This window comes from Schistocerca nitens, chromosome 3 (genome assembly GCF_023898315.1).
Source record: "Schistocerca nitens isolate TAMUIC-IGC-003100 chromosome 3, iqSchNite1.1, whole genome shotgun sequence".
NCBI classification, from domain to species: domain Eukaryota; kingdom Metazoa; phylum Arthropoda; class Insecta; order Orthoptera; family Acrididae; genus Schistocerca; species Schistocerca nitens.
The window spans coordinates 733212073-733224843 of NC_064616.1; the positions used below are offsets into that span (position 1 = coordinate 733212073).

General features: G+C 41.8%; 1 protein-coding gene across 1 annotated transcript in view; it reads left to right on the top strand.

The window, feature by feature from the left end:
* Window positions 1–12771, top strand: part of LOC126249409 (uncharacterized) — a 405665-nt gene that overhangs the window by 153898 nt on the left and 238996 nt on the right. Inside the window, exon 2 of the mRNA XM_049951063.1 lies at window positions 4122–4213. Coding sequence (XP_049807020.1) covers window positions 4122–4213 — 92 coding nt within the window. The remainder of the gene's footprint in view (window positions 1–4121; window positions 4214–12771) is intronic.

Below are 12771 nucleotides of genomic sequence, written 5' to 3' on the forward strand. Positions count from 1 at the left end.
CTTTCCGGTGCAAATTTTGTCGTACATATTATCTCAATACCATAATTAACGAAGTTTCTTTCGATTTTAACGACATACTTAACTAGAGAGACAGAAGACGCAATGAACAGTGTCATACGCATCTGTGCTGGGTTTTGTGTGTGTGTGTGTGTGTGTGTGTGTGTGTGTGTGTGTGTGTGTAGAATGATGGACGGGCCCCGAGGCTTATGCTGTTTTTTAATATAAAGTGTAGCTAGTAGTCGTGAATCTGAACGTAGTGAGCAGAAACGTCTTTCTTTGGGCATTCTTCGAATAGCAAGAGACTATTCATTATTTCGATTGAGCACGTGAAACTGAATTATGGGAACATTAGCAGGTATGTCTTATTAAATTATTTCTTAAGTCCATAAACAGAATGGCGTCCTGAAGACGGTTTCGTGGCCACTGCCTCAGGAGAAACAACAAGCGGAAGTCAAAGTGTTATCGAAAACAAATACTCGCACAAGATACTTCCACAATATAAATAACTGCAGCGACCCTGATTATTTTTCGTAGTCGTTGTAGCAGATTGCAAAGTGAAAACTATTCGAAAACGTAGTGTAACAAAGAGGAAAATGGAGATTGAGCCTGATCATTTAATTCTTGGCTGGCGTTCTGTGTCACGTGTTCGTTGATTTCCAGTGTTTACATTCGGATCATCTTTCTGCTTTTCTTGACAGAATGTAAAATTTCACATAACACATCATGTGAAGTGTTTTGTGCTAAAAGATGATCAGCAGAGGTCAAATCTTTCTTCGTTAATCGCCAGCTTATCTCATGTTCACGTAACCTAATTGCCACAGCTCTGCCTGACTGGCCAATATACGCTTTTCCACACTGCCTTCAAATGATTTTATATGCACCATTCGGTGCCAAGTGTTGCAGTTTCCCTTTACTAGGCCACTAGAACGATTTCTGTTGGCCCAGCTGCTTGCTCCAGTATCTTATATTGAGGACAATTTATGGGTAGGATGGTATACAAGCTTCTTTTCCCTAGTGCTTCTAGTTACTGCTCCAAATTGATATTAAAATCCAGGAGGTATCTACCATGGATTCCTCTTGTGACAGGAATTCCAGCGCGATTCATAATCTACTGCCGACCTCCAGTTGATTACATCGTAGGAATGTTGTACGCATCTCGGAATACTAAGATACACTACTGAATAAGAAACGTCTCAGCACAATTCATAGGTATCGGATTGAGTTTTTGTTTGCCGTTTAGGAACCAAACAATAATGGGGAAAATGACTAGTATGGGTACACAGGCTTTCTTGAAGTCAAAAGTGAGTAATTAATGTCTTATTGCTTCATTCATGTGTCGAAATTTACTAACAATGTCCTTAGCAGCCACTAACTAGCCTAATCCTTGCGCGATTGGTAACATCAATCGTTGGTAGGGTTTCATGAGAACATCTACTTCAATACCTACTATATAATATGAATTATAACTACTGACGGGCTTCGGCTAGAAATGTTAATTTGTTTCTTTCGAGTAATTTCTGTCGCATCTTCAGATAAGACTTGCAGAAGTTTACATAATTATACTAACAGTGTGATGCTAAACACTAGAGGCTGCCTCATGCGGCGGTATGCGCAGTATAGGTGTTTAAATTGCAAAGACAGCTTCCATTGCCATTGTCCTTTAGTCACGTTGTTAAGTAGTATGCATTATCACTGAATATTTTGTTTCCGTTGTTTCGTTTATCACTTTCGGTTAGCTTAAGCTCTCCATGAATTCATTGATGTATAGTTTGTCCGCGTGCACTGCATGGCATTCGTTGTTTATTGCCGAGCTTTTCACTGGAAAATCACACAACGATAAAGCACTTCACACTCGCCAAAGCGATAAGCAGAGGCTTGCGCTGAGGACAATAGACGGTTGCTGGCACGGGAAGTGATCACACTGGCGGCGGCCAGAAGCAGCCTTGTGGAGGGAGGGCCAGGAAAGCTGGGGAACAGGAGTTCTGGCTTGCACATAAGAAGGCAGGTGGAGGGGCGCTGCGCAGTAGCAAGGAGCAGTGTACCACGTGACGCTCCAGCCAATAGCGTCAGTCTGCCGCCTCTGTCTGTGGAGTGCACTTCGGGGTGCGCGTGAGACGTCAGCGTTGAACTTCGCTGTTCATTATGTGTGTCGTACAACTAACAGAGCGAGTAGTGTAGAAGATTTTGGCGAGAGAGAGGAGGGGAGGGAGGCGATGTTCCCGTGTGAAGCATACCCCAGCATTACTAGATGCCGGGGTAGCGAACAGGAGAGCAGTGGTTCCCAACTTGGAGGTAATTCAAAATTGTTAAGGCTTTGTTGGAGGTAATTATCCCCTGAGGGGGAAAACAAAATTTTCTAAACGGTTCAGAAAACAGTTCAATTATAGTTCAGTCATGAAACTAAATTACTTAAGAAATAATCTCATTTATTAATATTTCGTTAGACTAAAATTTATTACATTATCGTCATCCATTTTACATATTCTGCTAAGTAAAGGCCTCTCTTAGAACTTCACTTATACATATCCATACTGCTCCTGCATGTTATGGAGCGTGATCAATCCACCTTTATTAGATCGTCGTCTGGATTTCTCATCTCTTTCAATCCAGCAAAGAACTTACATTGTCCGTCTACCATCCATTCACCAAGTTATGTATCTCGCTCACGTCCATTTCATTTTGGTTACAATTATAATTACATCTTCCACAGCAGAGAATGGGCACGAAGGGGCGCCGAAGTTTATGACAAAGCTTCGCTATCCAGATCAGTAGTGTCACTTTATAGTCCACTTACTAACTGATTACTAAGATTTTATTTCCCAGAGCCACATTGTGCAGTCACATTTACTATAAAGTGAAAGCAGTGTTGATGAAGAGCGAGCAATGACAAGCACAGATATGTGATTCATTAGTATAGGAATAAATATGACAGCAGTATATCTTTAGATAGAGACACAGTTTTATGGTACACAAAAGAGCTTTTCTCCCTACACATTGATTTACCATAACGGGGTAAAGATGAAACAAAAGACAATGACATTGATCACATAATGATACAAATACATCATTATGTGCTTATTGCCTCATGCATAAATTTAGGAATACCCGAAGAGCACAATGAACAGTACAGCTTCAGTTAATTTGGCGTTGTTGAACAGGCTTTCAGTCGAACGGTCTCTCTCAGAAACATGATCATTACAAATAATATATACATTCAGCTTCAAATAGAACTCCATGGAATAATTATTCTTGGCCTTGCGCGAAGGTTTCCTTGGTATCCTCACGGGGCCGTTCAGAAAATGGAATGAGATGGGAAATCAGAGATGTAATTTGATCTAGATGTCATTACTAAATTGATTCTGTAACTTAAAATAAACCCTTTTCGGTGGTTATAGTTCTCTAATAATTGTAAAAACATTAAAAAATCCTTTCATAATTAAGAAAGGCCGGTAATGTTTTATATAATTTTGATAGTTTTGCTCTAATGCTTATGAACAACACATTCTTGTCAGTTTCAGAAATTCTTTTATTTGACATGGTACAGTTTTTGTAGTATTTCATGAAAAAATTGTTTCGAATAACCGTTCTGTGTAGGTATTTAACAACAAGAGATAATTCTGCAACTGCTCTCTCACATTCGTTTGGAATTCTGTATAACAGCTTCGTAAATATGTGGCTCAGTAGTTAAGTGCTAGACTACAAATGCAAAGGTCTGGTGTTATATCCTCTGCCAATCCTAGTATTCGTATCTGTCACTTACCATTTCTCTCAGTTGTGCTTGTGTTCGCTAGTTTGAAAAATCCCATCGTGTACTGCAGTTAAGAGTCCAAGTTAAACTGTAGGTCCCCCTGTAACTGGTTGGGGAAGTCAGCTCAGAGGTCAGAGGAAGGCAAGGGTATACCACCTCGCAATAGGACCATGCCTTTAAGGTGCTGTGGTGTTCAAACCAGCCTTTGGGTACCTGACAGACTTACGTTCACCAACCAAATAGTATTCATTGCATTTCTCTATCATTTGGTGTATGCAACATCGGGTACATACACAGGAAAGGAAATATTGTGTGTATTCTGTAGTATCATTATTCAAAATAGAGAAAACATGATAAAATACTTCGTTCGCAGATTCTGAAAAGCGGAAAGAACACCACAAGAAACACCATAAAAAGAGAAGACACAGGGAGAGAGACAAAGAAAGAAGTAATGCTGAAGATGAGGTATGTACTGGCTAATTTTATACATTTCTGTCTGTACTCACAGCAGTTTTAAGTAGTAGAATGTAGTTTCTTTCAGGTAATATTCTGTATGCTGATCATCCGTGGAAAGGAATCTTTGTTTCTCATTACTTTACACGATTTTATCCTGTTCTTTTTAAAAGAATATTAGGAAACGAGATTGTTAATATCCAGGACACCATGGTTACACATCGATACTACTATTACTCATGCAGATACGGATAACCTCATATATTCAACAAAGGGAAAGTACAGTGCCTAAATTTGTGAAAGAAATGCGTTAGAGATATGTTCAAAAAATAAATGGGGGAAAAGTAATTACTTTGAAGGCTCAAGAGCTGTGGATGACGTGAGTTTGTGTGAAAATGTGGGAATTATTTACCTATTTGTATTAGTAACCATTACAAACCATGAAGGTTCTTAGCTGCAGGATGAACTTTGCGCTGTCCCCACAAATAATTGTTCAGTCTCTACTGTGCTTTAATTTTTCCAAATGACTCTGTAGTATTGCCAAGGTGTCTTCTATGTGGGCGCCCAAGAGGTAGTTTTCCAGTGTGATGGAATCTCCCCCTCCTCCACGTTCTACAATATGTTTGAAGTTAGAGACAATTGTCCTTTCTCTAATTCATGGCTTCGTCGTAGTATTGAACCATTATCAGCTTATAAAGATTTTCAGGCCTTTACACTTTTTAATTGTTGTTTGTGGGGCTGAATGAAGACGACAGCGCACAGAAGAAGGAAGAACACGAACAGCTAGGTTGTACCGTGTACACGGTTGCCTTTATAAAAAAGGTAAAATATGTCAAGATAAGCAACGCAGCCTGTTCTTCTGATGGTGTGAAAGCACACTGAGATTGATCATGGACTTCCTGAAATTGTATTGTCACCTTTTTAAATGTATCACGATCGATTGTAAAATTATAAAATCGCGAAGAATTGACAAACATAAACATGAAAACAAAGCATTTCGTAATGGTATTAAACATTTACAATTTTTTATCTTGCAAACCGTTCTTCTGTTTGAAAATTTCTGCTACAGCTATCGGGATATTACCCTTATTTAGTACAAATGTAGCAGAAATGAGGTGAAAAGGGGTTACACTGGAGGAAGCGGACGCCTTCGTGATAGTTAACAATATGTCAGTACAGACTGTTTTCCTATGTTATAAATATGATTCGAATTATTCTTATTCTGAGTGATTATAACACTGAGATAGCATTTTCAGCAATTATTCTAAAAAATATGTTATTTTTATGTAATTAAAGCTTTAAAAATCATTAAATTTCAAGATTTGGTCACGTGGACGAAAACGCTCCGGTGACGTTACAGGCTAGTAGTAACACGAAGCTATACGTGCGTTATAGGAGTGTTAGCCGAAGTTACTAGAGTTTTTACGTACTTTTTCTGCGAAAGGTTATTTAGTTATCGAGAACGCATTTACAGCTTCTAAGTAACAATGGAAAAGAATTTTGTGAAGGTTAATAGTGGAAACCTACCGAAAGTTTATGTGTTTATGGTCTCTTCGTTACTCGAAAACAACCCAGATTTTTATGTTTCGGAAATAAAAAAACGCAAAGACTGCATTTCATAGCGTCTGGGACGGAAGTGAAATAAAACAGCAATAAGCCGTAGAATAGATGCAGTTAACGCAGCAGAACTTTAAAGTATCTTTTGTTCTAAAACGCAGCAAATCCTTAAAGTACCTTTTGTTCTACTGCATACCAAACTGCTGCTGAAACGTTATGATTTAAAAGTGCTTAAGCAGGACCAACGGTCATTTTGTCGTAATGCCCTGATCTTACTACATTTCCTAGTAGGTTCCAAGCAGTGTCTAATTTTTCTCTTTATCAGAATCAACAGCTTTACAACGGGCTCCCTGGAAACAGCTGGAAGTGGCCAAATTATTGCCTTCAACGACTTGTCTGGGAAAAATAATGTGGTCGGATATTGTTAAATTATCGGATTCTTCAGAATAAGAGCTACATAAGGCATGAAATACAGTTTCTTAGCCGGCCGGTGTGGCCGAGCGGTTCTAGGCGCTTCAGTCTGGAACCGCGCGACCTCTACGTCGCAGGTTCGAATCCTGCCTCGGGCATGGATGTGTGTGATGTCCTTAGGTTAGTTAGGTTTAAGTAGTTTTAACTTCTAGGGAACTGATGACCTCAGATGTTAAGTCCCATAGTGCTCAGAGCCATTTGGACCATTTGAACAGTTTCTTAACACCATCCTTGCGATTCATGTCAAATTGATCAGGTATAAAATGAAGCTAATAACTGAAACTAGATATTAAAATGTAATATGATATGTAATTTAAGGCTCTTACAAAACTATATTACGAATAAAGTAAAGTTAAGAAGACAGTAGTATTACGCGAAGAAAAAAATCCCTGCACCCAATGAGGATCGATCTTGCTAACATTATACTCACATCAAAAAAAGTTTTGCATCATCTCGGTTTCGAGAGTTCCAGAACCTGTATAGAAAATTCGAAAAGAGATCAACATAAGCATCATTTCCGCCCTTTTTATTGCTCATGAAAACCACACATTCCATGTTGTACCACCATACAGCGAGACCTTCAGAGGTGGTGGTCCAGATTGCTGTACACGCCGGTACCTCTGATACCCAGTAGCACGTCCTCTTGCATTGGTGCATGCCTGTATTCGTCGCGGCATACTATCCACAAGTTTATCAAGGCACTGTTGGTCCAGATTGTCCCACTTCTCAATGGCGATCCGCGTAGATCCCTCAGAGTGGTTGGTGGGTCACGTCGTCCATAAACAGTCCTTTTCAATCTATCCCAGACATGTTCCATAGGGTTCACGTCTGGAGAACATGCTGGACACTCTAGTCGAGCGATGTCGTTATCCTGAAGGAAGTCATTCACAAGATGTGTACGATGGGGACACGAATTGTCCATGAATACGAATGCCTCACCAATATGCTGCCGATATGGTTGTACTATCGGTCGGAGGATGACATTCACGTATCGTACAGCCGTTACGGCGCCTTACATAACCACCAGCGGAGTACGTAGGCCCCACATAATGCCACCCCAAACCAGCAGGGAACCTCCACCTTGCTGCACTCGCTGGACAGTGTGTCTAAGGCGTTCAGCCTGACCGGGTTGCCTCCAAACACGTCTCCGACGATTGTCTGGTTGAAGATATATGCGACACTCATCGGTGAAGAGAACGTGATGCCACTCCTGAGCGATCCATTCGGCATGTTGTTGGGCCCATCTGTACCGAGCTGCTTGGTGTCGTGGTTGCAAAGATGGACCTCGCCATGGACGTCGAGAGTGAAGTTGCGCATCATGCAGCCTATTGCGCACAGTTTGAGTCGCAACACGACGTCCTGTGGCTGCACGAAAAGCATTATTGAACATGGTGGCGTTGCTGTCAGGGTTCTTCCGAGCCATAATCCGTAGGTATCGGTCATCCACTGCAGTAGTAGCCTTTTGGCGGCATGAGCGAGGCATGTCATCGACAGTTCCTGTTTCTATGTATCTCCTCCATGTCCGAACAGCGTCGCTTTGGTTCACTCCAAGATGCCTGGACACTTTCCTTGTTCAGAGCCCTTCCTGGCACAAAGTAACAATGCGGACGCCATCGAACCGCGGTGTTGACTGTCTAGGCATGGTTGAATTACAGACAACACGAGCCGTGTACCTCATTCCTGGTGCAGTCCGCAGCTCGTGGTCTCGCGGTCACACGGGGTCCCGGGTTCTATTCCCGGCGGGGTCAGGGATTTTCACCTGTCTCGAGATGAGTGTGTGTTTGTGTTGTCGTCATCATTCCATCATCATTCATGAAAGTGGCGAGATTGGACTGAGCAAAGGTTGGGAATATGTACGGGTGCTGATAACCGCACAAAATCAAATGGCTCTGAGCACTATGGGACTCAACTTCTGAGGTCATTAGTCCCCTAGAACTTAGAACTAGTTAAACCTAACTAACCTAAGGACATCACACACATCCATGCCCAAGGCAGGATTCGAACCTGCGACCGTAGCGGTCTCGCGGTTCCAAACTGCAGCGCTTAGAACCGCACGGCCACTTCGGCCGGCGATAACCGCACAGTTGAGCGCCCAACAAACCAATAATCATCATCATCCTTCCTGGTGGAATGACTGGAACTGATCGGCTGTCGGACCCCCTCCATCTAATAGGCGCTGCTCATGCATGGTTGTTGGCATCTTTGGGCGGGTTTAGTGACATCTCTGAGCAGTCAAAGGCACCCGGCCGCTGTGGCCGAGTGGTTCTAGGCGCTTCAGTCTGGAACCGTGCTGCTGCTACGCTCGCAGGTTCGAATCCTGCCTCGGGCATGGATATGTGTGATGTCCTTAGGTTAGTTAGGTGTAAATAGTTCTAAGTCTAGGGGACTGATGACCTCAGATGTTAAGTCCCATAGTGCTCAGAGCCATTTGAACCGTTTTTTCCAACAGTCAAAGAGACTGTGTCTGTGATACAATATCCACAATCAACTTCTATCTTCAGGAGTTCTGGGAACCGGGATGATGCAAAACGTTTTTTGATTTGTGTATTTGAAGTCCAGCACGCTACCTATTACGATACAAGCGACAACGTTTTCATATGGTGTGTTTACTTGCATCAAAATGATCCTCACACGGTGACCACATCTCATTTTGTTGCAACCACGTTTTTTTACACAGCTTCTCATTCTTTGGCACACACAAAAACAATTTTTCCGGAGTTTTTTTAGGTATGTTTGTACAGCGTCGTACTACACATGATTGGTATCCCATTTTCTTTTAAGAAATGTAAATTCCAAAACAAGATATCAGTGTGACGAGGTCTACGACGTTAGGAGAGCGGGCGTCACAGGCATCACGTGACTTAAATTGAGCGTTTTAGCAGTCTTTCAAATGATTTGAATGTAATTTCCATTTTTTATAGAAACTACTGAAGTTCATGTTGAAAAAAGCGTATTACGATCATAAAATGACATAATTAACCATTTTAGACGATTTCCATAAAACAGTCAAATACCATCTAGCCTGACGCTTCATCAGTTTATGCTTGTATTGTCTAAGGCATGTAAAGGCAACGCAGTCTGTAGCTGCGATAAAGCCGGTCACCAAAGAGAACGCGTTCGCCTACATCACTATGCCTGCACTGTCCTGGTAAACACCCAGTTTGGCGTGAGGGATGCCTAGTCGTCGCAAAACAGGAAAAAAAAAGTTCAAGAAGTACAGAGAAGGACACTGAAGCGCCAAAGAAACTGGTATAGGCATGCGTATTCAAAAATAGAGATTTGTAAACAGGCCGAATGCGGCGCTGCGGTCGGCAACGCCTATATAAGACAACAAGTGTCTGGCGCAGTTATTAGACTGCTGCTACAATGGCCGGTTATCAAGATTTTAATGAGTTTGAACACGGTGTTATAGTAGGCGCACGAGCGATGGGACACAGAATCTCCGAGGTAGCGATGAAGTGGGGATTGTCCCGTACGACCATTTCACGATTGTACCGTGAATATCAGCAATCCGGTAAATCATCAAATCTCCGACATCGCAGCGGCCGGAAAAAGAACCTCGAAGAACGGGACCAACGACGACTGAAGAAATCGTTCAACGTGACAAAAGTGCGACCCTGACGTAAATGGTTGCAGGTTTCGGTGCTGGGCCATCAACAAGTGTCAGCGTGAGAACTATTCAACGAAACATCTTCGATATGGGCTTTCGGAGGCGAAGGCCTACTCGTGTGATTCCTGATACGTCTAGATACCACTCTGACAGGTGAGACTTACGTAGGCATCCTGTCTGATCACCTGCATCCGTTCATGTCCTGTGCATTCCGACGGACTTGGACAATTCCAGCAGGACAGTGCGACACTTCACACGTCCAGAATTGCTACAGAGTGGCTCCAGGAACACTCTTCTGAGTTTGAACACTTCCGCTGGCCACCAAACTCACCAGACATGAACTTTATTGAGCATACCTGGGATGCCTTGCAACGTGCTGTTCAGAAGAGATCTCCACCCCCTCGTACTCTTACGGATTTATGGACAGTCCTGCAGGGTTCATGGTGTCAGTTCCTTCCAACGTTACTTAGTCGCGTCCATACCACGTCGTGTTGCGGTACTTCTGCGTGCTTGCGGGACCCATACACGATATTAGACACGTGTACTCGTTTCTTTGACTTTTCAGTGTACTACATGCTGAAGCAAACACGTGACTTTAGTACGTCAATAACGACTGCACTCATGAAACCACCCATGGAGACCAATACTTCAACGGTAGAACTGACATCTATAACTGAAATTTTACATGTAAGGCTGCACTTGAGGTAAAAAGTCTGCAATTAATTGGTAACAGATTTAGCAACCAAGTTGCAACATCAGTCAGCGATTGCGAAACATTTTTCGCCTGTGCTAAGAGGCTGATGAAGTAGCAAAGGGTGGAGCTGCCATGTTTATGACTGGTATCAATCCCCAGTACCCCGCCAAAAAAATAGTGCACTTACCAGTCGTGCACTGCTGCAAATTCTTACCTTTCTACTACTATGAACCTGTTAACCCTAGCAATACTAACACATTTGTGTAACCAAGGTGTAGGGGTCGGGGTGTACTTCATGCCCGCCCTAAAAAAAAATTAAAAATCGTTAATTGTTTTTGACCAATATTAGCAGCGTATTTTTAAAAGAGGCACTGATCTGTAAGTGAATCGAAAACCTGAAAGTATCTTTTAGCACACACTTAGCAGTACCAACGCACTTTCAGTAACATGTTCGACCAAAAGATGACCACCACAAAAAACATGTTCGACCAAAAGATGACCACCACAAAAAATTATACTGAATATGACATTCGTTGTGAAAAGTCACATCTATTACTCAGACTTGTATATTTAGGTTAAATTTGACTGAAACATTTAAAACGTTTAAGGATGTGGTAGAAGACTTCTTTAAACACAATAAATATTTTTTCGACATTTTGATTTATGAAGTGCGTGGCTAGATGACAATAATTTCAAAAACATTGGCATAAAGTACACCTCATCCCCCCTTCCTCCTCTCGGTATTTGCAAGGGTTAAACTACAGCCCTGTGCTTTCATCACTGTTGTTACTACTACTACTACAGTCACACGCACTGCTTCCTTATTAGTATATATATGTCTCCCTGTCGCAATAAGACGACGATGCTTCAGATTCGACAACAGTCATCGCTACGTGATTCCTTCAGGGAGGTGCTGGCGGTGCATCCACTTGTCCCTCATGTGGCCGACTTAGAGGATACGTTATCTCACGTTACACGGCAAAGTTCTTGCTATTATACAATCTATTTGAATTAGATCTCTGTTGTCGTCTCGTGGATATTCTCAGGCTTTTGCTTGTGTACAATTAAATCGCAATAACGGAGTCGGACTTAATGACAGACGGAATCGGGAACTGTATTTAAAGTTGCACACGAGGATCTGCCTACTCTCAAGAACTTTATATTTGTGTGTGTGTACTTTGCCTTGTGTTAAAAAATATTCGTACGACACACATTTTGCTAGTTCACTAATGATGGCCACTGTGTTCCTGTAAAAATGATGTATTTAATCTGTTCCTCCTAAAACTCGGTATTTAAACTATTCACAGTTGAAACACGAATACAATTGTATGTTCCACCCTAGCTACTATAAGTCACTGTCATTTTCAAGTGCGAACTCCTACCCTCATAAATTTACACCGCCACCCATTGTTGTTGTATACAAATGTACATCTGTCATTGTAATGGGCAACCGCTGTAGTAAGCACGAGCAAAAACAACATCCCATATGCGTCAACACTTTGAAATAACTTTTTTACTACCGTAGCGACATATGTATATAAATACAAAAACTCGTATCACACAGCACGTTGCCCTATTCGGGTTTATTCGACACTGTCTAGCGTACAGTAAACAGCTGTTCAAAGATTTAATGAAAGTCACCATTACCCAGGTGATTGTACCTATTGCTATGTGCCGGGGAATGGTGCCTCACTGCTACATATCTTTTGTCTGTGCGTTTAAAATTATCAGTATATATGTATTTCATCTCGCGCACAGAAATATGTCCATGCTTATGTCATATCATATAGTTAGTCATGCTATAAAATGAAGTCAAAGTTTTGAATACACATTTTGAAGCATTGTAATTTAGAACTTTCACATGCTTTACAAGGTTGCAAGTTGGCATTAAATAACACACATCTAATTCCAGACTGGGCGTTAATTTGCATCATGTATACCACTGCATTTCATCAAGTACTCGACAAAAGTTCTGTAAAAACAGTATGCTAGGTAATTCTGTTCGTACGTTCAGCATTTTGTCCGCTCTCTTGTAGTACGCATGTATATTTCCATTTCCTCGGGTGCATCCACAACGCTTTTTTCTTACTCGCGTGTGGTATTTGTAGGGCTCTGGTGGCCTTTGAAATAGTGTGGACGGTCTCTCTTAAATATGTTGCCACAATGGAATCATTGCTCCCAGTCGACCTAGCGTGCTCTTCAAACCTGGTGTTGAAATTACGTCTCATCTCACGTATA